The following is a 24,495-nucleotide window of genomic DNA, read 5'->3' as shown; positions in this document are numbered from 1 at the left end:
CGTACACCTCGAAGACTTAACTTGAGGGACACAATAGTACATTTTACTGCTATCTGATGGACAATCCTAACAAACAATAACATCACCATCACCATCCCCATCCTCTTTCACCAAAATGAAGTCCCTCGACTTCCGCGTCCGCAAACTCCACGTCAACACAGACGCCGACCGCCGCCTCTCCAAACGCCAGCCCTCCCGCATTTACGTCAACGAAGAAGCCCTTATCGAACTAACCGGCAGCAAAGATGGCGGCCGTCCGGTCTGCGTTGAACGTGTTTCGTCCAACCCCGAGGAGCCCCCCTCCCGGCACGAAGCCACCCTCTGGAAGGCCCCCGAACGCTTGGACAAGACCGCCACGCAAATGTACGATGCCTTCCGTGATGCATGCGGCTTCAAGATAGGCGAGACTGTGCGCATCACGTCAATTGGTGGGACGCTGCCAGATGCGGAGCAGGTTGTGTTGGAGCAGTTGCCGGGACAGGATGGAACTGAGCCGGAGTCATTGGCGCCGGATGAGATTCCGGGATGGGAGTTTTTCTTGGCGGGGAGGTTGAGCCAGGTTGAGCATGTGTATGCGGGTTTGGTGTTCAAGAACTTATTTTTGAGGGGCCCGGAGAGGTCGTGGGTTGTGGCGAGCGTTAATGGGAGGGCGACGGGGAATGCGAGGTATTTGGATAAGAAGACTGTTGTGAGGGTTGCGACGAGCGGGCCCGGAGCTGTTCAGAGCACGGGAATGGCTGGTGGGAAGTTGGAGGTGACAGGTATTAGGGGGTTGGATGAGCCGATTAGCAGGTTGAATGACCTGCTGGCCTGCTTTACGGATGGATTCCAGGTTGGCAGGAAGCCAGCTTACCGGGGGATTGTGATCCATGGTGGGCATGGCACCGGTAAGACGATGCTGCTGGACCAGATAGCTGCTACGGGCTGGGGTACAGTCTTCCGCATTCACTTCAAGGACAAGCTGGCCGACATCCAGGAGACCTTCCAGCGTGCCCAGATGCAGCAGCCTAGCATCGTACTGCTGGATCAGCTGGAGAGGTTGATCGACAAGGACAGGAACAACCGGGCCGCCGTGATCCTCGCCCTCTGTGAAGCCCTGGACTCCCTGTCTGCGCATGCTGCCACAACGGGAGAGCTGCCCCAAGTCGTGGTTATCGCCACCTGTCTAGACTACACGACCGACGTGCCCGAAGAACTAAAGGACCCAGGTCGCTTCACCTGCGAGATCTACCTTCCCCTGCCAGACGTCGAGGGCAGGAAGGAAATTCTCGCATCACTCGGCCTGGCCGTGCACCCAGACCACGAGCAGGAACTTCTCCGTCACCTGAGCGAGCGCACACACGCCTACAATGGCAAAGACCTGTGTCGCCTGGTCCACGAGGCTGAGCTAATCGGCCGTGTGCGTTACCGCAAAGAGCTCAAATCATCCAGCTCGACACCAAATCGCCTGCTCACTCCTCCCCCAGGCGAAGGCGAAGAAGACGAGCCCGCCCCAGCAATCTCATCTCCCGCCGCAACCAAACCTCTCTACCTCCTCCCCTCCGACTACCACACCGCCCTGCGCTTGATCCGCCCCTCTGCCATGCACGACATCAACCTCAAACCGCCACCCATCCGCTGGGACGACATTGGCGGGCAAGAAACGGTCAAAACCTCCCTGCGTCGCGCAGTCCGCTTATCCACAGAACCGCCCGAGGTCCTTTCCCGCTACTTCGACCGCCCACCAAAGGGATTCTTGCTCTACGGCCCGCCGGGCTGTTCCAAGACCATGGCCGCGCAGGCGATGGCGACGGAGTCGGGGTTGAACTTTTTTGCTGTGAAGGGGGCCGAACTACTCAACATGTATGTGGGTGAGTCGGAGAGGGCGGTAAGACGGTTGTTCCGCAGGGCGAGAGAGGTCGCGCCGAGTATGATTTTTTTTGATGAGATCGACAGCATAGCCGGCCAGAGGGCTGGGTTTGGACATGGAGGGGGCCATTCCAGTAGTTCTTCTTCAGGGGGCAGCCATCATGGGGTGAATGTGTTGACCACGTTATTGAATGAGATGGATGGGTTTGAGACGCTACATGGGGTGGTCGTTCTTGCAGCTACCAACCGGCCTCAGGCATTGGATCCAGCGCTGCTCCGTCCGGGGCGCTTCGACGAGCTGATATATGTCTCTCCTCCTGACGAGGCAGCAAGGAAGGCCATCTTCCAGAAAGTCGCTGCTGCGAGGAAGAGCTGGCATCCAGATGTGGATATCGACAAGTTGGCCAGGGAAACGGAGGGGTATTCGGGCGCCGAGATCAAGGGTATTTGCGCAGCGGCGGGTGTGGCGGCGTATGATCGGTATATTGCGGGTGGCGAGCCGCTGGTGACGATGGAGGATCTGGAAAGGGCAGTGAGGAACCAGAAGAGGCAGATTACGAAGGAGATGATAAGGGGATTCGAGGAGTGGGAGAAGCAGTTTAGGAAGTTTTAAATCAGCTTCTACTCGCAGGTTGGGATGACCCAGAGAATAGACAAAAATAGGATTATGGATAGGGATGCGGATATGACAAATATAAGAATCGAATATGTATACCTGAACATTGCTATGTACATGGGCCGGCCATCGTTTTAAAAATCCCATTAAAAATGGCCCGTTCTTCAAGCTCTTGACCAGTCCCGAGGTATCTCTAAGTAAATAAGTAGTGCCAATGTCAATGTACAAATGAAACAAATCAGCCGTCAAGGCAGGAAAGTTTTGCTCCAAACGCCGTGCCGTCGAAATCAACCCATTTGCAAATAAAGCTGTCGCAGACAGCAAGAAAACAACTCCCCTTCCACAAGAAGGGAAAAACCAACTGAAAGAGGGTCAAAATGATAGTAAGAACCAAACGAACAAAAAAAAAAAGTTCATCAGGTCAAGCAACATCCAAAACAACCCTCTCACTCCTCCTAACATCCATCCCCGGCGGAGGAGCCAATACCGTCACCGGCGTCGACCTCCCTTTAATCACCCCAATGGTAATCTCCTCCTTCCCATCCCCCTCATCCCCTCCCTCATCCCAGCTCTCGTTCCCTTTGCCTTTTTCATCTCCCTCCGACCCCCGTCTCTGCGGCCCCGGCGGAACTTGAGGCATCTTCGACCTTGCGGTGCCGCTCCCAGCGACGGTGGCACTCCGCTTAATCGTCCCCTCCCCCAAGAGGATTCTTTTACTGCCTGCCGGCGGGCCGTTGACTTGTCTTAGGACAGGGAGCAACTTTCTTTGTTGGCGGGAGATACTAATCTGTCTTGCAATGGAGATCTCGACCGCCGCTTTCAGCGCGGCGTCTTCTTCATCTACCGAAATGCGGGGGTCTCGCGTCGAGGGGTTGAGGAGGGGGTCTGAATCCGAGAGATCGCCATCGAGATCTAGCGAGGGTTTCCTACCGTTGTTAAGGGTTGAGACAGAGGGCTTGTGGACGAGGTTGAGGTTGGTATTGGACGGATTGCGAGAGAGGGTTGTTGGCGCAGGAACGGGGATGTCGGTTGTAATCGCCATCGGAATGGCCATTGTCCCGGGAGAAGGGGGCGTTGTGGTGAGAGGGGAGGTTGACGAGGAGGGGGAGAGGGAGCGCTCCCTTCCTGGTTTATCGTTGGGTTTTTGGGACCCGGGGGAAATAGTCGTCGCAGTTGTAGTGGTTGATTCGGGGGAAGAGGAGGAGGAGGAGGAGGAGGGAGAGGTTGTTGAGCCTAAGCCTGACATCGACGGCGGCGTGACCATCTGCCATTGCGGTTCCGGTGGTGGAGGGGGGTAGAAAGGTAATTTGCGGGACATGTTTGGTACTGGGGTGGTTCTGCCCGCGGTAGCGGCCGTTGGGGGAGTTGGCCTCAGTGTCGTAGACGCAATTTGGTCCGTCTCGTCGTCGCTCGCCTTCTCGGTTTCGGACTCGGAACCTGTGTCTGAATCCGAAGAATCCAAAATCAAACTCGACTCATTCGGGTAGAAATACACGGTCGTCGGTGCCCGGCTGGCATTACTAGCCGTCGTGCTCTGGCTCTTTGTCCGAGCATGCATGGCCTGCCTCTCGGCCTGCATCTGCTGCTCACGTATTCTTTCTAACCACTCGGCGCGTTCCATCGTCCTGGGCGATGCCTGCGGGATGTTTCTCTTCCTCTTCTCCTCTCCATTATGCTCATTATTCTCAAAGTTCGCTCTGGATGGACTAAGTAACGCCGGCGAGGTATTCGACCTCTTAAGGCCCTTCTGAGGCGGTGGCGCCAGTCCACCGGGCATAGAGCCTCCCATGCTATCCGTATTCCCTTTCGCGGTTGGCGAAGGAGGGAATAGCACGAAAGCAGGGCTCTTCATCGGCTGCGGGGAAGTTGCTCTACGCTCCCTCATGCGCGCCTTCATCTCTTCTTCCATGACGATACGGGTTTCGATGCGTTTTAGTTTTTCGAGGGCGATTTGTCTTCTTTCAAGGAGGGATGGCTGTTGTTGTTGTTCTTGTTGCTGGGACTGTTGTTGAGATTCTTGAGAAGACTTGTCGCGGTTCAGCACGCCGCTGAACATGACGCTGTAGCGCTCGAGACGGACGTCGGGGATCTCGACGTCGAGAAATAGCCCGCCAGTCGATGTCGTAGTTGTGCTCGGAGTGGGCCAGCGGTCTTCAAACGATCGTTGAGGAACTAACCTTGGGGGCTCGCGTAGCGTCGAGGCCGGGTCGGGCGCTAGCATCTGTGGTTCAGGCTTGGAGATGATGATGGGCTTGTGCTTGGGAGCTTTGCGGCTGGAGATGGTGTTGCTTCGTGAGACGATGGTGTTGCTTCTAGCTGGAGGACGGGATTCGATAATCGCATTGCTCTTCAAGGGGTCAGATTGCTTGTCTATTTCCTGTTCTTTCTTCTCCTTCTCCCCCTTCCTCCCAAACCAACCACTAAACAGCTTCCTCTTCTGCGTCTTATTCCTCTGCAGTCCCTGACTTTGACTCTGCTGCTGCTGCTGCGTTTGCTCACTCTGCTTCCCCCCATCCGGCGTAGGCGTCCTCAACAACCTTCCCTTCTCCCTCTCCTTCTCCTTACTCGGCGAATACCCACTCGTAATCACCGTCTCAGTCTGCCCCTTCCATCCCTGATGCGGCAGGAGTGTACTACTCCCATTCAGAGACCCAAGCCCGGACCCCGTCCATATGGGCGCATCCCTTGCCGGACTCCCCAAGGCCATACCAATCGGGATCTCGCCCGACGTGACCGACTCGGGGGTCTGTACGCGGGCCACCATGGGGGCCGGAGAAAATGTCCGGGTGACGGTCGTCGTGCGCTGCGGGCTGAGTTCCGGAGTCAACATGCCCGTAGGCTTGCCACTGCTGCCGGACATGAAGGGAGCATTTGGACGAGTCAGGCCCATCAGCGCCATGTCGTCACGGGAGATGCGCTTGTTGTTGAGATGGTTGCTCCGATTGCTGCCGAAGGAAGAGGAAGAGCCTGATCTGGAGGAGCCCGGGCCGTGCGAGGTGCTTGGCCGTTCGGGGAGGACCGTTCGCGATCTGCTGGGGTTGCTGGTTAAGGGCATTGTGCTCGTGGTGGTAGGGATTGTATGGGATGCATCGGGGGTTGATATGTCGTCGGGTTTGGGGGTATTATTAGTTGGTTTAGTTACTATAGAGGATGATATCGAGGTTGAAGTCGAACTCAAACTCGAACTCGACGACGTCAATGGCAATGTCGAGCCTGCTATACCAACACTACTACCAACACCGCTCGGCGGAGCAGGCAAAGGGCGATCCAAGTAAGGATTCTTTCCTCCAGGGAAGAAGACGACAGCGGGGGGGGGGATATCGGCATTTTGAGGCAGCGACCACGGGGTTAGCCTGGGAGGAGCGCGTTTCCCAGAACCGGCACCCCGGCTCGCTTTCTGGCTCGGGTTCACCTCATTTTGGTTCCTGGAGGGCTGCCTGGGCTGTCTGCTCGCTTTGCTGGCACCAGTCGCAGCCGTCTTGGTGGTCCTGGTGGGCAGCTTTTCCTGGTGAAAGGATGCATTGTTCGGACGCAGGGCTCGATCTGATACAGAGCCTTGTCCCTGGTCTCCTTGGGACCCCTGGTCATCCTTGTCATCAACCTCTTCAGCAGCGTCACTTTCCGAATTGACAGGGGCCTGCGCTCCCCTTGCAGCAGCCTGTGCAGCCACACCCACGCCGTCCAGAACCTCCACTTTTACTCCCGCACTCCCGCTTCCACTGTCCTCTGCCGGGCTTCCCCAGAGCCCTGTCGTCCCCAAGGCTAGCGAGTCTAACCGCATTTGCCATGGCGCCGCCGCCGTTGACGCCGAGCAGCTGTGGCGTCTGTGCCCGCTCGACCACTCAAAACTCGTGCCAGGGGCCTTTTGATCAAACACCCATACAGATGGGACAGGACAGGGCTGCGGGCTTTTGATGAATTGACACAAGTTTCGAAATGACGTTATGATGGGCCAATATTCGTGCCGGACGAATCGATAAGCAGAACGCGGGGAAGGAGTTTGTGTGGTGGTTGGGAAAAGGGGGGTGGGAGGGACGGACGGCTGTCTGCACGATGATGACGGGCGTCGACGTCCGCTGCATGTTCTCAGCGTGTTTGTGTGTTTGTTGTGCGATGGTACCGTAGCAGCAGGGTAATATTAGAAGCTGGAATATAATGGTCGACGAGATACGGTACGGCTACATTACAATTGCACTTGTGGGCAGAGGAAAGGATTCATTCGGGATTTGATGGCTTGGGAGATTGTTGCTACATATTTTTTTTTTTTTTTTGATTATCTGCCATCTCATCTCGTCACGGGCTTTTTCGCCATTCGAGTCGAGACTTTTTTTTTTTTTTTTAACTTGAGCCTATAAGTCTGATTCATTAGACACAGCCTTCTTGAAGCCGTGTTGGTCTGAGATGGACGGGATAACAAGGACGGATATTTTGATGTGGCTGATCGCCAACAGGGTTGAACAGTCGATTCAACCTATCATCCAGTTCAAAGGACTTCCACTGCATTACTGTGTAAAGAAACATGACGCGCACATCAGTCTGTTTAAACGGATCAAAACAACCATCGATCGAGCATCGATGATTGATGAATGGTCCCATGGTACCTACTGCGGGGATCACCGAACTATACCCTCCCCCTCATCGTCCCCTTAGTTGCAGCGCTGGCTCCTGGCCCATGTCTCAGCCTGCCTTTGCATGCCTCTCCATGCTTTTCTATGGCTAGGCAATGGGCTCATACCCGTTCGCCCTGTCCATCCTGGGTAATTCCCTCACTCGGCAGGTCGGCAGGTCGCGCGGGCTATCTCACGGTCCACGCTATCTCTACCGATCGGCTCATGCCAATTCTGTCGGTGTTACTATCACTGTTACCATGGAGTCGTTAACGATGTCACTTTTCAGGATGAGCCAACTTGGCATCTGCTCTCTCTCTCTCTCTCTCTTCATCTCGACTTTCTCGGCCCCCTGTCGAAACAAAGCCCAGAGCGTCAGGGGTGCCCGTTTCGTTCATCCTTGCTTAGATGTTTGGCGACCGTTGGCCGTTGCGGGATATGATGCCAAGCTTTTTCCTCTTTTGGGGGGGAGGGGGAAACACGGGGATGTTCCGCTGTGAGCCCTTGTTCGTGACCGCATCACCATTGTTGCCTATGAGATTGAAGGGCTGCTTTCCTTTTCGCCGCCGTTTCCTAGCTGCATCTGCAGGACATGCAGCTAGCTGTCGTCAACTTGCTCGTCGTGGACCTTAAGCTACGATATATGACATCGCAACTACGAGCAAACATAGCAGGTAGCGATCGCGTCGCGTTTCTCGTCTGATTTCGTCGGCCAAGGTCGTGATGCCAAGCACCTCCGTCTGCCGGTACCGAAAACACTACAGGGATCGCGACGACTGTCAGGCACGGCGCTATGTCTCAGAAATACAAATCCCCATAGTCCCACTGGCGACAAGATGGCAGCGTAGCAGTCTGGCCTGGAGCCTCGGAAGGGGCATGTCGGTCAGCAAGAAGGAAGCAATGCAAATTTCCATTCCGTTAACAGCCTTGTCGACTGTGACTTGTAAGGCTCGGAGAAAAATGCAGAAGTGTATGTACAGCAGAACCATGGATAGCAGCATCGCATAAAACACGGCAGCATCCCCTGTGGCACGCGATTAGCCACCCGACGGTTAAACACACGGGTGCAGCAGTTTTGCGCGCCGACCTTCTAGAACATGGAACACGCGAACGGCAGGACGCTCGCTGATTTGCGTGATCTGCCTCGCTGTGTCACGGGCGCGCGTCTAAGTCGGCCCACACAGCATGAAGCATTGTTGTTCCAGACCTTGGAGGCACTTGGGAACTTTCCGACCCTGTAGGGGATCGCTACAGAGGATCAATTGGCTATTTTAGAATTCGTGGTGTGGGAGTTGAGGATATCTGGGGTATTGATTATAAGATTCCCGGTGTCGTAGCCAGGAACCATGCAGACAAGGGCAGCAATCCTTTCCCTTGAAAAAAAAAAGGTTATTGGATAAAGTCTAGGTTGGCAAAGAGAGTTCGATCATTGGACTTGGGCGATTGCAGTTGATTCAAAATGAACTCTTCAAACATTACGTATAACTCTTCAGGCTCTGTCAACCCTTTCTATGAGCAAGACTGCAGCTGCACAACATCTTCATGATAACTGCATTAGCGTGTAATAACGAGGAACTTGCTGCAGACAAGCAGTTGAAAACCCCTGCAATTACCCCAGGACATGGATTTCTTAATAGCATCTCATGGTTCTTAGTTGTGCGACACAATAACCCGAACTGCCAGCATGCAAATGTTGAGCAAGACAAAAATATAGCAAAATGACGATATCACATTGAACGTTGTGAGGTATCTGTTCGCAGTTGCCCCGGCGTTAAGCTCCATCGAGGCTGACACAGCTTTCCGGCTTTGGTCTTGTCTTGGGCTCGCGGCGGCGAGCTCGGCTTTTGAAGGACGATGATGGAATTCAGTCGACTCTTCTCCCGCGCGCTCCTCAATGTCATCTTACCCACCCATACCTTGCACCTTGCCGAACACCCGGCAACGGCCAGCTGCTTACATAATCCTACCCCTCCTCAGATGGCACAAAGCAAGCAGCAGGCAGCCCCTCCTTTGGCTTGTCTGCCTGCCTGAGGTGCTCTTTGATGCCCACCCGCCCACCTCTGCTGGGCACTGGCAAAGAAAGGTGTGAGAGAGAGGGGATCCATCCATCTCTACCCGTCCGGTAGGTGGGTGTGGGCTCAGGTGGGCTGGCGGGGTAATCTGGTTTTGGCTTTGCTTGTGTGTGTGAGGAACCCGTGAGAGCCTGACTTGTTTGGTGCTTGTTAAACGAACCCGTGAAGTGAGGGGCCTTGTGGTCTTGACCCTCTTTCTCTTGTTCTCTCTTCTCCCTCTCTCTCTTTTGCTTGGACTGGGGACCACAGCACCAACACCAAAAACATCCACCGCTCGCTCGCACCGCCAACCGATCATCAACACCGCCAGATCAACAAACTCCGCCCATTTTTCCAACCTCTTCTCCCAGGCCCCCCCTGTCCTGTCCGAGCCTGGACTCCGCCGCTACTTCTGCTGCATAACTTATTGCCCCCGTGCTGCCCACTAGAGAGGTTTACTCTTCTCTGCCTCCTTTTCGAAACTCTCCAATCCACAGCTCCCAAACAGACAGTCACCATGTCCTGGCAAGGTATGCTATGTTGTCTTCCCCTTGTGTTCCCTTGACGCTGCCCTCGGATCCCGACTCCACTTGTGCAGTGGTGCAGAGCTATCCGTTGGGGTCCTAGCTCTAACCCCGGCAGTTTTGCTTGGAGTCGATCTTGGGGGCTCGCGATGCCTGCTATCCTGTGAATCAGAGGCATAGAGGGATATGTTGAGCTAACATGGAGTTTGTTTATCTCCACAGCCTACGTTGACTCGAGGTATGCACGCACCCCACACTGCCTGACTACGACCAACCGATTATCTTGCTTCTTCGACCACTCTTCTCAGATATCATATCTGATGCTGACTGCCTGACTCTTAACAGCCTCGTCGGCTCCGGCCACATCGACAAGGCCTGCATCGTCAGTGCCGCTGGCGACAGCACCTGGGCTGCGTCCGCTGGCTTCTCGGTAAGTCCTCGCCCTGCCTGCCCTTGAACTGGCCAACGGGCCTTGTACCTCGACTTCTTCCATTCCGTGGTCCAGACAGAGATCTAACACCTCATCTCCCACCAGGTCGGCGCCGATGAGCTGAAGAAGGTAGCCGCCATTCTCACTGAGGCCGAGAAGAGCTCTGGCCCCAAGCCGACGACCGAGGACGCTCAGGCCAACGGTTTTTACATTGCTGGCGAGCGCTACATCATCACCCGTATTGATGGGCGCACCATCTACGGTCGTTTGGTACGTTCCCCCCCCAGGACATCTGATACTTGAAGCGAGGAAGGGAGGGATGCTGATACTAGCTTGTTAAAAAAAATACAGGGCAAGACTGGCGTCTGCATCGCCAAGACAAAGCAAGCCATCCTGATCGGCCACCATGGCGAAAACACCATTGCCGGCAATGCTTCACAGACTGTTGAGGCCCTGGCTGACTATCTTATCAAGGCAGGTTACTGAACTGTGTGTGCGTGGGGGGGGGGATGTGAAGTCTAGATTGAGGCTGAGGGACATTTGAGTTTTGGGTTCTGAAGACAGGGAGAAGGGGAGAGGGTAAGGAGGGAAAGGAATGAAGTGAAAAAAACAGAGGGAAGGAGCCAACACGCCAGCCCTTTGATATAATACTCTACCCCGGTATTACATCAACGCGGTGTGTTCTCTTTTTTTTTTTTTTTTTTCTCTTTCGTCGCACATTATTGGCAATTGCCGCTGCTGTTGTCTCTGGTGTTGTTGGATGCTTGTTGCTTTTGGTTGGATTATGGAGACCTGATAGCCTGTCTGCCTGTCTTTCTTTATATGGCTGGCTAGAGGGCTAGAGGTTGGAGGACTTAGAGAGTAGGAGCGAGCTGTCCATGTTTGGTATACGTGGGTACAAGCTCGTAGAGGAAGACAGATGGTGAATCAAATCGCATAATAGACCTGCTTGTTTTGTCTAGTGGCGAGAAAGGGTTATGAAAACTTGTTATGGGGATGGTTGATCTGTCTTGTGTATCCCATTCCATTGACTGTTTTGGTGCTGGAAGCATGAATGAAATAAAAGTTCCTCTGTGTGGTTTTCTTGTTGTCCTGACCCTCTGCATGTGAGTCCATGAAGTATTCTGCTACTCCTTCCTGGATAGTAATTCAAGTAGGCAGAAAATCTCTATTCTTCTTCTTGATCAAAGCAACGCCAGGTGCTTGCCACCATCATTGTCCTTCCCGTCTATACATCAGATTGTACCCGTTATATGAGCCCCCATCCTTTCCAATTTCTCCCCCTTTCCCCCCTTCCCACCACCACCCGAAAGAGGATTCGACAGCGATTATTATGTACGGGTAAGGAATCAACCCTCAAATCTCTACCAACTAACTCTTACCAACCCCTTCCAACCAGTCAGCCAGCTCCTAATCATCACACCTGTATCTTTCCCCCTCCCAATTCCTGTGTCTTCGTAAACCTCGTGCCATCACCATCCATCCGTGTCGTCGGCATTAAGCATTACAGTGTAGTAGTACGTAGCAGATAGGTAGGTTGTAGGGTAGATAAGAGGAGTAGAGAGCAGTCCACGTCATTGCAAGATGTCGAAACAAGGAAATCGTGTCTCGTGTGTCTCGTATTGTTTCAAAACGCGTTCATCGTGTCATGATGTCGTGTTGCTGCCGTGGAATGTCTCATGGTTGAGGTCGTGTTCTCGGTCACGACCAGCAGCAGGGGAATGATATTCTCCCTTTCGGGAGAGGAGACAGAGAGCATTAACCAACCCCATCCCGCTCTCCCTTCTGAAGTGAGTGCCCCCCCTAAACAGGCAACTCGGCATTCCTCCTCGCCGCAATCCCCGTCCGATCAACCGCCATCCCGACATACGGTCCAATAACAGGCAGATTCCTTGCGAATCCGGCAATGGTACCCAAGAAATCGCCAAACAGCACCGCAATGCCGTACAGCTCGACCAGGAAACCGATCAGAGGCCACCGCAGCAGGATCAGCGCCACGCCGGCGAAGAAGGCTGCGCTGCCTTTGGCTTTTTGCTTGCGAGCAAAGAAGAGGAGGGTTTTTTGCGGGCCGATTATGACGGTTAGGCCGATGAGGAAGAGGATCTGTGGGAGAAGGGGTGTTAGTTTGGGGAGGTGGTGAATGAAGACGGTGGGGAAGGAGAGGGAGGACATACGTTGCCCATTGCCAGCATGGCGCGGTCGAAGAAGAGGAGGACGCCGCCAAGTAGAAAGAAGGCGCCTTCATTGGGAGGAGAGGTAGGTTAGTCCATCCGTTCTGTCTCTCAAAGGAACGGTCGTGTCGGGGGGTCAAGGGAAGGAGAGCAACACCGCCAACGGCGGCGGGCGCAGAAGGGATTATAGACTCGCAACATACCGCCTGAGCAGAAGGCGACGCCAATTTCTATACACATAACTTATTAGCCATTGCTCCTTCGAACTTCGTAAACAACGTCGCGCCTCGACCAAAAAGGCGGCGCGCCGATGTCAGGAGGGGACAAAAAAACGTACTCTGCGACTCAGACAGCCACATGGTCGGCATTTGTTTCTCTAAAAGAGAACTATAATATTAAAGGGGTACTGAAATTGGCTCCGAGAAGAAAAAAGGTAAAAGCGAAGAAAGTCCCGCGGGTAGGAACAACCAGGAAAGCGTTCCGCAGGGAGAAGATAAGAGCTCTCGTTGAGGTTGAGAACGCGACAAGACGACTTCGTGGTCCGCGGCGGAAGTAGAGGAGCAGGGCCCAGGCACGGAAGTCCACGCAGGGCAGGGAATGCCAAGGCCATTTGCCAGGAACCCGTGCTTGCTGCAGGGCGGTGGAGAGGTGGAGTTAATTTAGGTCGTATTTTGATTGGTCAGGTGAAAACAGTGGAGCTGACCCTTTGTCAAAAGTTTCTGCGTCGCACCGCCGCAGATTTTTGAACATTTCATCTCCGCCAGCTGACACTGACAGCCAACTCCAGATGAAAGCGGCAATCACCTGGTGGTGGTGATGTTGCACCACCATTGTTTGTCAGAGATATTGGATGAAATCCATCAGCGAAATGGGATGCCTAGAGTTGTGGAAGGCACCAAGTTTTTTTTTTTCTTTTTTAATCGGCATCGCAAAATTGGTAGGTCATCTCTTTGAACGATGTTCACACATCACAACATCTCGCCAAACATTGCCGCGACGGCTCCAACGCATGCTGGAGCAACTGAGTCTGGCTCTCCCGTCCGTTCTCGGTGGTCTGTCGTTTTACATTCAATGGCATATAACAAACACACATGGCCACGATTAAGCCGGAGCGTCGACTGTCATCTTGTGGCTGAGAGGCTGCGAGTGCGTAGTCGGGGCTTGACTTTGTTGGTCAGACATTCATTCATTCCTTGGGGAAAAGATATTAGATAATTTATTCTGAGTGGAAGGAATTCCAATTCATTACTCCGTTGTTTGAATTACATGATGTGTTGTCATGTTTTCCGTGTTCCGTTATCCATCCAAAACGCCATTCCGTTGAGAGCCCTGCCCCAAGGATTAATCCCACACCGCCCACAATTTTTTTTCTCGCGCCTAGAAAGAACCCCTGAACTCTCGAAAGAACTAAAATGATGCCGTCATCCAGCCGAACCTCTTGGACGCATGTCAAGCAGCGCTCAACTCGCCCTCCCGCTCAGATACTGCCAAATAGGCAGCGGCGGCCACCCAAACACTCCAGACATGGTCAGCACCATGCCGGCCGACATAGCCAGCAGGCTCATGTACCAGTAGAGCGACCCTCTCTCCTGCCCAATCATGAGCTGGTGAAAGCGCGACATGATTCTGCGCGATCTTCTTCGGCTATCCGGTTACCTCAGTCAGCCTCTCGTCTAGTATCCCTCGAGTTTACAGAGGGGGAAGCATACTGATGATGGTGCTGATGGCCGTCCTCCGCGCAAGGCGGCCGCGGGCCAGATGGCACGGCGTTGCTTCTAGGATCGTTGGGCACCAAGGGCGCGTCTTCGGCTGGGCTGGTGGTTGCTGAAGTGGTCCCCGAAGGGGTTGTTGTGGGAGAGGTTGTGCAGCTGACGGCGATGGGCATATAATGGGATGTGCGTCGCGAGGGAAGGGCTGAGGGTTGGTTTTCTTGGTCAAGATGCGCTGCAATGGGCGCTAGCTCGACAGGGGCAACCTCGACGGTGGCCATTATTCAGGTTTGTTGTTGCTAAGTTATAGATAGGGGGCGGGGGGGGGGGTAATGGTTCGAAGCGTTTGGAGTCAAGGTTATCGATACCATTGGTGTCGTGTGGGTTGCTCTGAAATTAGACAGTAGCAAAACAGCATGGCTTGATATGCTTCCGGGTTGCTGAAGCAAGGGAAGCCGCGAGCTAAGTCTGAGGTTGCGAGAAGTCGGTCATATGAATTATCACGGCCTACGGCAGGCGCTGAGGAAGAAGTCCGAATAAGCCATCAATCGTCGTTCCTCCCTGCCCATACCATACCACCATCCAACTCCAAACGCCAATGGCCCGCCCTAAAGACGCAAAAGAACGAATCAATCCCTTTATTTCAACACAGTATGCGCGCCTCTGGCCTCCAAGAACTGCTCCCCCATGCCCTGCGGCAGGTTCCTGATCATGGCAAAGATCTCCTTATTATGATACCGCAGCCGTGTCTTCGGATCCAAATACGGCGCCGGCAATCCCGTGACATCACAGTAGTGCTTCATGGGCGCCAGGCTCGGCGCGCTCTCAATGTTGGTGTACGTCGCAGTCGGAGCGGACGATGCAAAGCCATTAGCCGCTTTCTTATCCGGTGCCTGGGCACTCGCGAGGCTCTTCTCCAACACCAGCTTCTGCAAGCTGCGCGACGCCTGCGCCAGGTTCGGCTGGCCATTACTCGCGGGGGTGCCTGCGCCACTACCATTGCCATTAGCAGGTGTGGAGGTGCCGCTAGTGGACAGGCCATCGTTGTTGTCGTTGTTGGCGGGTGTGTCGGCGCCGCTGCCGCCGCCGTTGTCGTCGGCGCGAGGGGTCGCCACGGCCGAGGTGGACGAGGCTTCTTTGCGCTGCGACTCGCCCAGGATGGCCTTGATGGTCTTGTTGCGGCGCTGGTTCGGGCGCCAGTTGGGGTTGCGGAAGGTCTTGTGAATGGAGTGCAAGTCGAGCTGCTCGACCAGCGCCTGGTGCGCGGCCTGCGCCGATTGTGCGTCGGGGTTGGACATGGTAGGCGATCCTGGTGTCGAGTCGGTCGTAACAGGCGGCGAGGAGGTTGAGGAAGGGGTTGCAAGGCCGGGGGCGACGAAAAGTGTTCGGTGGGAGAGGTCGTGAACTTGTAGCCGTGCCTGCCTGTGTCGCCGATTCTGCCGTCTCTGACCGCTTTGGAGTTCGCACTGTGCCGACGATCAATCAATAGCAAGGCAATCGGTCACTCGGCGCCAGGGCCTTGACTTCGCTCGTTCAATTCAGCGATCGCTGTTCTCAGTCTTGATTCTGACCTCGGGTGACGTGGAATTCTCGAAATAATCTCCCACAGATAATAATGGTATTATTTCTCATATGACCCGACTGAGAGTATGTAATTGCTGATAAATTTCCAGGAGAGCCCTCACGAGCATCAGCAGAACTTGCTGCTGTCGCGTATCATCACGAATGTGGTATGAAATCGAGTCTGGGCTGAGCGCGATGCCAACGGAGATATGTCTGACAGTGTTTGAAAATAGGAGAAGCTCAACGAGGCCATCATGGTGATGAACAAGACCCTTCAAGTATGCTAACACAATTTGGTCACAAGCTTTGACTAAGGTCACTAACAGGTCCAGGAAATCAACATCCAGAACATGAACATTGAACTTGTGGCCCAGATGTTTAAGAACTATCAATCCAACGTCTTGTTCCATCTGGAGGGTAAGCCTGCCAAGGAACCTTCAAAACGTGGGATCACATACTAAATTACACTCATTACAGCTACCGATAACTTGAAGGATCCGGCATAAGGTCGAAGAACGGGGACATGGGCACATGTATTTATATATATTGATATAAATATATACATATATATCATTGGATCGCGTTGCCAGGGTCTTGTTTGCCTATCCGGCCTACATGATGCTAAGGGTTTATGACAAACTGTGTTCGAGTCTATGAAATAAAGACAATATTTGGAGCCTTTTATTCATGACAATGTTAATTCTGATAGCTGTTTCCCTCAAATTTTTTCTCATCTCTGTCTTGGTCTTTATTCGAATGAAAAGTCAACAATCACACAACACCCCGCGATCTCAGCGCCGTTCCCTGCCTGGTCCCGCACAGTGTTTCTTGATAATTGTACAGTCTGCGACACTGTAAGTGTAAGACGCGGTCCAGCTTCGAGATCCAACGGACTCGAGACCTGAGACGAACTTTTGAGCCTTGGGCTGCGCGCACACGCCATTCGCATCCCGTCAACCCATCGCTTCCGTCGCCAGACGCCAATGCATCGCCTGTAACTCTGATTTTCCGTTTCCACATTTCCCGTGTCCCAGAATACCAGCCCAAACCAAACCCTCCCTCGAGTTTGATCGCATCGACACCCACCACATCCCCATCATCATCATCATCATCATCATCATCATCATCATCGACGATGGCGCCCTCTGCTGTGGCCGAGCCGCCGCCAATCCCTCAAAGGGACGAGCCCTGGAAGCGACTGCCGCCGCCGACAGTGTATCCCGTCAAGGAGGCCCGATTCGAGAAATACATTCCCCCACAGCTAGACGGCCGAGAGCGCGCCCTTGCACAGCCGCCAGGCCAGGTCGCCATCGTCATCGACAATGGTAGGAACAAATCTTTCTTGTTACAATGTCTCTCTACCCCGCTGACACATCCAGGCTCCCACTCGGTCCGCGCGGGCTGGAACTTCGAGGACAAGCCGCGACTGGCCATCCCCCCCATCATGTCCAAGTACCGCGACCGTAAAATGGGCAAGACCTTCTCGTTCGCTGGTTCCGACTGCTACGCCGATACTACCGCCCGCAGCCATATTCGCAATGCCTTCGAGGCTGGTACTGGAATCGTCAGCAACTGGGACGTCATGGAGCACGTCCTAGACTATGTCTTCGTGAAACTGGGCATGAACGAGTGCGACGGGGCCATCGATATGCCCATCGTCATGACCGAGGCTGTTGCGAACTTGCCATACTCGAGGAAATGTACGTCTTGAGAGCCCTGTTAGTAGTCTGATATACACATATTGGCTGACCTCGCCTTCCCCTCCCCCCTTCTCTCTCTCCAGCCATGAGCGAAATCATCTTCGAGTGCTATGGCGCGCCGAGCCTAGTCTACGGCATCGACTCTCTCTTCTCCTTCCGCCACAACCAGGGTCAGACCGGCCTGGTCGTCTCCTCCTCCTACAGTGCGACACACGTCATCCCCGTCTACAACCGCAAGGCCCTCCTCTCACAAGCCATTCGCCTCAACTGGGGCGGCTGGCACATGGCTGAGTACATGCTAAAGCTGCTCAAGCTCAAATACTACACCGGCTTCCCCGGCAAGCTTAACTCCTCGCAAACCGAGCATATGGTGCGCGACTTCTGTTACGTCTCGCTCGACTACGACCGCGAGCTGGCCGGCTACCTGGACTGGACCGGCCTGGAAGACCGCGAACGCATCGTGCAGTACCCCTACACGGAAGAAGTGGTTGTACAAAAGACGGAGGAAGAATTGGCGCGCATCGCCGAGCGCAAGAAAGAATCCGGACGTCGCTTGCAAGAACAAGCAGCCAAGATGCGTCTTGAGCGCCTCATGAAAAAGGAGCAAGAGCTCGAGTATTACAAAGACATTCAGCGGCGCATGCAAGGCGAAAGCAAAAAGGAAATCAAGCGTCTCCTCGACGAAGCCGAGCTCAAAGACGAAGCCGCCCTAGAGCGTGTCATCCGCGACCTAGAGCGCTCCATCAAGCGCGCGCGCCAAAAAGACCTCGGCGAGCCGGAGGAGGAAGAAGTCCCCGACTTCAGCCTACTCGACGTCCCCGACGACCAGCTCGACGAGGCCGGCCTGCGCCAAAAGCGCCAGCAGCGCCTCCTCAAATCAAACTGGGAAGCCCGGCAGCGCGCCAAAGCCGAAAAGGAAGCCGAAAAGGCCCGTCTAGCCGAAGAAGCCCGCCTGGACGAGGAACGCCGCAAGAACGACCTGGAAGGTTGGCTGGAAGAAAAGCGCCAGCTGCGCCTCGCCAAACTGAACCAGCTCAAGGAGCGCGAACGCTTGAAGGCCGACCTCGGCAACCGCAAATCCCTCGCCTCCCAAATCCGCATGAAGAACATCGCCAACCTCGCCTCGGACAACCCGACCGGCTCGGGAAGCCGCAAACGTCGGCGAGGCGGCGCCGGCGCAGACCAAGACGACGACTTTGGCGCCGACGATGCCGACTGGGGCGTATATCGCTCCGTCGCCATCGGCGCCAACAAAGGCGACGACAGCGACGACGAGGAAGGCGAAGAAGACCTGGAAGCCGCCATTCGCTCGCTCGAGAACGATCTCTTGCGCTATGACAAGACCTTCAGCTACGACATGACGCTCGACGCGCAGCGCGACTGGTCCAAGTCCTTGCTGCATGCCTTCCGCTATGGGCCACGGCCGTTCGACCCATCCTCGCAGGCGGAGACGCACCGGGTGCATCTGAACGTGGAGCGGATTCGCGTGCCAGAGGTGTTATTCCAGCCGGCGGCGATTGCCGGCGTAGATCAGGCCGGGCTGGTCGAGATCGCGGGGGATATTTTGTGCCAGCGGTTACCTTCCCTCCCTGGCATCCAAGATGCGCCGGACGCCTTCCTGCGGGATGTTTTCCTCACGGGGGGGAATACCCTGTTCCAAAACTTTGATGAGCGCTTGCGACAGGGGCTGATGGCGCTTTTGCCTGTGGGGGCGCCGTTGCGGGTGAGGAGGGCGCAGGACGCGATCCTGGATGCGTGGAGGGGCGCGGCGGGCTGGGCGTGTACGGAGGAGGCAAAAGCGGCGTGGATTACGAGGGAGGAGTATCTGGAGAAGGGAGGGGAGTATATCAAGGTGAGTCGTTTTTCCCCCCCCCCCTCCCCCTCCCCCAAAAAAAAGCCTCTTCTATGTGCGTCTTGCTTGATCAGGATGCTAACTGTGTATAGGAGCACGACCTAGGGAACGCCTTCGCTTGAGGCCAACCAACAAGTGGGAGTCCGTTGTCGGCGTCAGTTGTGGAGGTTAATTATCCTAGCTTTACATAGATGATGTCTCCGTCTTGGTAGTTTCTGTTAATTGCTAGCACGTGGCTTTCTACGTCTGTATGCGTCTAATCAATCAATCTGGTTCTGGGTTGGGACGGCGGGAAAAGTATATGGCATTCATGGGGCTAGGAAGCGAGGACTATGTAAATTTAACGATATTGTGCAAAGTACCTCCTGGTTCGATCTAGAACAAGTGTCTAAACGATATGTTGATGGCTCGATTCTTCTACCTCACAACAACTTTCGCCCTTCAAGCTGCTTTTCTCGCTTCTTTGCCGTTACTTACTCCCAACATCAAACCGAAAAAAAATAATAATATCAATAAAAATACAGCCTCTTATACTCTATCCATAACCTTGTTATAAACCCACAACAAACAACAACAACAACAAAAACCGACTATTACGCAGTCCTACCGATACTAGTAGTAATAAAACTAGGTACGATGGCACAAAACCAAAAACTACAGAATACACAAGCACACCCTTCCTCCCTCATTCCATCCCCTTCCCTCAGATCCCAGTGAAAGCATTACCCACCCGACTCACTTCCTACCTACCTGTCTACGACGCCTAATTCATGGAAAACATACCACCCTGCCCTACCATACCCGTCTCCCCCTGACACTCTCAACCTTAACCCCCCTACGTGGATAGATATCTCAAATTCCCTTCACGAATACGCATCCGAACCTCTCTTCCTCTTCCTCTTCTTCCTCTTCTTCTTCTTCTTCATCTTCCTCCCCTCAGCAAAGCAATCCGGATCCCAATCTATCTTGTCACCCCAGTACAGCCTCGCACCATCCCCTCTAGCTTGGTTCTGGGAGATCATCTCCTCCGAGACTTCCCAAGGCGGGATGCGCAAGAGCCCCTCATGCTGTTGCCGCTCATCGAGATTATACGCCGCGATGGTGCTTCCTGAGTCCTGAGAAGACTGCAGGACTGCAGGTGTGAATCGCCGGGGGCGTTGTGGTGTGTGGGCGTCAGAAGAAGGCTGCTGTACCGAGTCCTTCTCGCCCGACGGCTTCAGGTTCTTGAGTGTTCTCCGACGAGGTTTACTCCCGTTTTTTGAGCTCCTATTTCTCAAAATGATATTGGCAGCCTCTTCCCCATCTTTCTCGCTGCTAACATCCCCCCTTAACTCCGTCATCCCCTCCCCATCCTCATCACTCTCCCCAGGTTCCGCCTCCCTCAACAAAGCAATCAACTCCCTCTCCACCTCCCTCATCTCCTCCCCCCTCCGCGGCACAGCACCATCATCCTACATCGGCGCAGCAGGCAGCCCGTCAGATCCGGCAGAAGCAGTGGCAACATCGGCCTGCAGCTGTCTCGTAATCTCAGCCGCAGTGCGCGCGTCGTCATCCGCAGCGGCCGCAGCAGCAGCCGCTGCGGCCGCCCGGGCTGCAGCATAGGGGTCCTGAGCCCCTGGCGCTGGTCTGCTCCCGGCAGCGGGAGCGAGGTGATGCTGGTCGGGACGATGGTTGGGGCCGGCGGTGTTGTTAAGACCGGAAACAGCCTGAGCGGCGGCGGCGGCGGCGGCATCAAGGTTGTTAACAGGCGCAGGAGGCTGCGCGCCAGCAGGCTGGGGGACGCCTGGTTGCTGCGGGGCGTCTATCCTGGGGGGATGGGACAGGTTAAGACCCGGAGGAGGAGGGGGATGCTCGCCCGTGAGCTCGAGCAGGCGATTCTGCAGCTGGAGGGCGTAATCTCTGAGAGCGCAGTTCTCGGCTTGGAGGGCCTTGAAAGCAACTTCCATCTGCTCGTAGTCCTTACATTGCTGCTCCAGCTTCTTGATGTACATCTCCTTCCGCTGACGGAACGCTCTCTGTGTCACGTTAGCATTTCACGTAAAGGGCAAAACCGCGCAGCTCTTCTAACAGCGAGTTCTGAAACGAACGTAATACCGGCTGGCAGGTTGGAGGTGGGTACTAACCTGAGCAGCTCTGTTCTGAGCAGCGCGCTTCGACTGCGACAGTTCACGCTTCGGCTTGCGGCCGTCAGCAGGAGCCGCAGCCGCAGCCGCTTCGGGGGCCGGAGCGGGCTGGGCAACGGGAGCCGGAGTACCTTGCATGGCGACTTGCTGGTCCGGAGGAGGAACGCCAGCCGGCATCATGTTAGGTGTCGGAGCGTACTGGGTATGCGCCACCACAGCAGCAGGGTCGTGGGGAGATCGCAACTCTGGGTGGATCTGAGCGTCGGTTTGGGGCAGCTGTGGGTGGGCGTATCCATGTGGCAGTGGTTGAGCGGCCGCGCCGGACGGCGATCTACTGGCGCCCGGGGCCTCGGGGCCCGGCTGCGGATGGCCGGCGTAGGCTTGGGTCTGGTAAGCAGGTTGGTTGGCCTCAGTTTCGGGCTGGGAGACGCCGGGCTGTTCTTGAGCACTGGGCTCTGCTGCTGTAAGAGGGCGGGCTAGTCAGTATAGCTGATATGTAAAAGGACACGAAGCTACTACGAGTTGCGGATGCGGATGTAAGCGAAGCATAAATCGAAGCGTAGTAAGATTGTTTAACAAATCAGGCTGCCACGGCACCTTGAGTCCGGGGTAATGGGTAAAGACGGAGACAGTGAAAGCGTGCAAGCAGCGATTGCGCCAGAGTATCAAGGGATATGTTGGGCGATTATAGATCACCAGTGCGACCCAAACATGCGTGCAGTTCTCTGAGACAACAGCGATTGGTCTTGGCGACAGCGAGGAAAGCGCCGTCATTGCAAGCCAACTTGCTGCTCCCCGTTGTTTGCGAACCCAAACTTCGGTCTGTCTTCGATAAATAAATATATAAATATAAAAATATAAAAATAAATAAATAAATAAATAAAATATATATATATATATCAAGACTGCCACTCTGATTGGGTATTCGTGTGTTGAGATGACAAAAGATGAAAATCAGAAACAGCACTGGCTGTGTGTGGAAGTGTCTCTGAGATCCGCGGCGGTTGGCGCTTCGATGACTTACACAACCTAAGCCTCTCGCTGCTTGTATAACGCAGCGTGGTGCCAGGTGGGGGAGAATTAGTTTAAAAAAAAAAAAGGCGTCGGGGGAGGGCGGGCAGCTTCGGCAGGGTTGGAGGGGACCAAGCAGATGGGCAGAGCAGAATGCAGCAGACGCGCTCGCGGCGGGATGGGATGGCGCCGTTCTTGTACCCTGGACGGCGGTCAAAAGCTCCCGGAGCAACTTTGCGTCGGGTGTGCCCCGCCGTGTTGTGGGTGTCGTGAGCGCTGTGGACGTCGTGTAGCGATCAAACTTTAAAACAGGGAGGGTCAAAGGTTGTGTGCGGGGAGATTGCGCAGCCAACAATACCTCAAAAAGGACAGCAACAGCTAAGACAGGACCTCTATGCAAAAAAAAAAAAAGAGTTATTCTGCAGCGATATCGTAACAAGGGTGCGGAGCTGCTAGAAGAGAAGAGCATATCTGCAGCTATCATGGACGCACTCTCAAGGATTAAGTCCGTCTAAGCTGAAGCTGTCATGAGCGTTGACCGGCGACTCTCTCTCCCTTGCGACCAAGCGTGACCTTTGCGCTGGGTGCATGTTACATGATTCCAAATCCCAGAAAGCTTTGCTGATAAGTGCCGACAATGGTGGTGATACAGGCCCCGGTCGCTTGACCGAAGACGACAGCAACGGAAAAAAAAAAAAAGAAAAAGGGGGGGTGCAGGTAGAAAAAAAATAGTCGAACTTAAAAGAGTTGCACTCACCGTTACTCGACATGGCCGACCACTGAGCAACGACTCGAAGGATAGAGTTCCGGCTTTCTTACTCAGCAGCAGCAAACTACCGCCGTTCCAAAAAATTGATTCGAGCTGCAGAGAGCGCGCGGATCTTCTGTTGCCGAGGCGCAAGACTATTTGTTTCTTGGATGGCCGGCGCTTTTACTCGATGGTTAGTCAGCTTAGACGGCATATTTTACCTGCGATGCGAGCTCACCGTTTGCCGATCGCCACCACCTCAGAGTAGAAGGGAAAAAAAATAAAAGATATACTTGGAGGAGGAGAAAAAGATGAGAGCACGCTCTAGGCAGCGGCAGCCAAACCGATAAAGCTTCTTTGAAATTCCTCTTGCGAAGAAGGAAGATGGTCCTGCGCAGCACAACAGGCAAGTGTTCTCCGCGGTGCCTGCTGCTGAAGGCTGCGGGCCCGGCGCTGCTGGCTGCAGGTTGATCTCGTAAGCAGGCAGTTGCCGCAGCTGGGACTCGAGAGGATCGCAAACAAACCCAGATCGATCAGATCTGGCTGGTCACACCTCAACGCTCAAAGGTGCACAAAAAGACAACACCGATCGGCGAGAAACTCGACTCGAGGTTATTATGGCTTGTGCTGTCCTCGGTGTCTCAAGACAGGCGCGCGTTGTCTGTGTAGCCCGGGGGGGGTTTGCGCTTGCGATGGGAATCTTTGTCAGATGTCGATTGCTTTGTCAGCAGCAGCAGCACACGCTGTTGCTTGTCTTAAAGCAAGACGCCGTCTTGCTTGCAGGTGTGGGTGTGGCTGGGGCGCGGGGTGCGACGCTGCGGGGTTCGGGGTCAGCCGCGGGGCTTTCCGGGATCGTTATTTTTCCGGTCCGAGAGAGAGCTCTGCCTTAAACCTTAGGCTCGAGGGCTTCACAACAACCAAGTATTCTGATGTTAAATATTTGTCTAAAGCTATGTACAGTCTTTGATGAATGAGAATATATAATAAGCTCTCAGCGCTAACCAATATTCACCACACATTCATGCATGATTGCTAGTCTGCAACTATTCACAGCCGAAGTGTTTGGCTATGGAGCCTGGGATTTTTACGAGGGAGCTTGTAAGATGTGACTACCCAGCTCATCACGCGCAGGGCAGAGCTTATTGTAATCAGCACTCCTGGATAAAGAGTTCATAGATAGTTGTCATGGATTATAGACCTTATAGTCGATATCTTAGCCAGATAATTTTTCTCTGCCCTGCTCTTCGCCGCTCTATCACCAGGTTTACTTTTCTCCCTTCCGAGAGTTACCGTAACCCCGTAATAACCTCCAAGTCAGACATCAAACATCTCCATCCTCCCTCACTTTCATCACCTCTTGCCATCGACCCGTCCCTCACCGCAATGCGCCCCCTTGTCCCCCGCCAACCTAAGGCCATCCTCATTGGCCCGTCTTCACCCAGACTTGGCTCCCCCAGATTCATATCAACTCGAACTCTCGCCAGCCAATTCCTTCTCCAACCCAAACATCGCCTCCAACTCACAAGAGCCAGAGCAAGAACC

The 24,495-nt window shown here is 54.3% G+C and overlaps 8 protein-coding genes across 8 annotated transcripts; 3 read left to right on the top strand and 5 right to left on the bottom strand.

The window, feature by feature from the left end:
- Window positions 1-115: 115 nt before the first annotated feature.
- On the top strand, window positions 116-2,461 carry CTHT_0032720 (uncharacterized protein; the record flags this gene model as incomplete). The annotated part of the gene is made up of 1 exon (XM_006693647.1): window positions 116-2,461. One exon carries the CDS (start codon window positions 116-118, stop codon window positions 2,459-2,461), a length of 2,346 nt encoding a protein of 781 aa, XP_006693710.1.
- A 424-nt stretch (window positions 2,462-2,885) lies between these two features.
- Window positions 2,886-6,245, bottom strand: CTHT_0032710 (uncharacterized protein; the record flags this gene model as incomplete). Its single annotated transcript, XM_006693646.1, has 1 exon — window positions 2,886-6,245. One exon carries the CDS (start codon window positions 6,243-6,245, stop codon window positions 2,886-2,888), a length of 3,360 nt encoding a protein of 1,119 aa, XP_006693709.1.
- A 3,394-nt stretch (window positions 6,246-9,639) lies between these two features.
- On the top strand, window positions 9,640-10,562 carry CTHT_0032700 (uncharacterized protein; the record flags this gene model as incomplete). The annotated part of the gene is made up of 5 exons (XM_006693645.1): window positions 9,640-9,652; window positions 9,869-9,884; window positions 9,992-10,076; window positions 10,182-10,346; window positions 10,428-10,562. The coding sequence occupies 5 exons, from the start codon at window positions 9,640-9,642 to the stop codon at window positions 10,560-10,562; spliced, it is 414 nt and encodes a 137-aa protein (XP_006693708.1).
- Window positions 10,563-11,879: 1,317 nt separating this feature from the next.
- Window positions 11,880-12,606, bottom strand: CTHT_0032690 (putative golgi transport protein; the record flags this gene model as incomplete). The annotated part of the gene is made up of 4 exons (XM_006693644.1): window positions 11,880-12,179; window positions 12,251-12,315; window positions 12,451-12,477; window positions 12,585-12,606. The coding sequence occupies 4 exons, from the start codon at window positions 12,604-12,606 to the stop codon at window positions 11,880-11,882; spliced, it is 414 nt and encodes a 137-aa protein (XP_006693707.1).
- Window positions 12,607-13,707: 1,101 nt separating this feature from the next.
- Window positions 13,708-14,237, bottom strand: CTHT_0032680 (uncharacterized protein; the record flags this gene model as incomplete). The annotated part of the gene is made up of 2 exons (XM_006693643.1): window positions 13,708-13,891; window positions 13,957-14,237. 2 exons carry the CDS (start codon window positions 14,235-14,237, stop codon window positions 13,708-13,710), a joined length of 465 nt encoding a protein of 154 aa, XP_006693706.1.
- Window positions 14,238-14,594: 357 nt separating this feature from the next.
- CTHT_0032670 (uncharacterized protein) lies at window positions 14,595-15,254 on the bottom strand (the record flags this gene model as incomplete). The annotated part of the gene is made up of 1 exon (XM_006693642.1): window positions 14,595-15,254. The coding sequence occupies one exon, from the start codon at window positions 15,252-15,254 to the stop codon at window positions 14,595-14,597; it is 660 nt and encodes a 219-aa protein (XP_006693705.1).
- Window positions 15,255-15,571: 317 nt separating this feature from the next.
- CTHT_0032660 (uncharacterized protein) lies at window positions 15,572-19,193 on the top strand (the record flags this gene model as incomplete). The annotated part of the gene is made up of 8 exons (XM_006693641.1): window positions 15,572-15,574; window positions 15,630-15,686; window positions 15,753-15,797; window positions 15,852-15,936; window positions 16,554-16,844; window positions 16,899-17,219; window positions 17,303-19,071; window positions 19,164-19,193. The coding sequence occupies 8 exons, from the start codon at window positions 15,572-15,574 to the stop codon at window positions 19,191-19,193; spliced, it is 2,601 nt and encodes an 866-aa protein (XP_006693704.1).
- Window positions 19,194-19,934: 741 nt separating this feature from the next.
- Window positions 19,935-22,975, bottom strand: CTHT_0032650 (putative sequence-specific DNA binding protein; the record flags this gene model as incomplete). The annotated part of the gene is made up of 5 exons (XM_006693640.1): window positions 19,935-20,337; window positions 20,527-21,086; window positions 21,195-21,655; window positions 22,407-22,481; window positions 22,963-22,975. The coding sequence occupies 5 exons, from the start codon at window positions 22,973-22,975 to the stop codon at window positions 19,935-19,937; spliced, it is 1,512 nt and encodes a 503-aa protein (XP_006693703.1).
- Between the last annotated feature and the right edge of the window lie 1,520 nt (window positions 22,976-24,495).

Source organism: Thermochaetoides thermophila, assembly GCF_000221225.1.
Source record: "Thermochaetoides thermophila DSM 1495 unplaced genomic scaffold scf7180000011816, whole genome shotgun sequence".
Taxonomy (NCBI): domain Eukaryota; kingdom Fungi; phylum Ascomycota; class Sordariomycetes; order Sordariales; family Chaetomiaceae; genus Thermochaetoides; species Thermochaetoides thermophila.
This window is presented reverse-complemented; position numbering and strand designations above follow the sequence as displayed.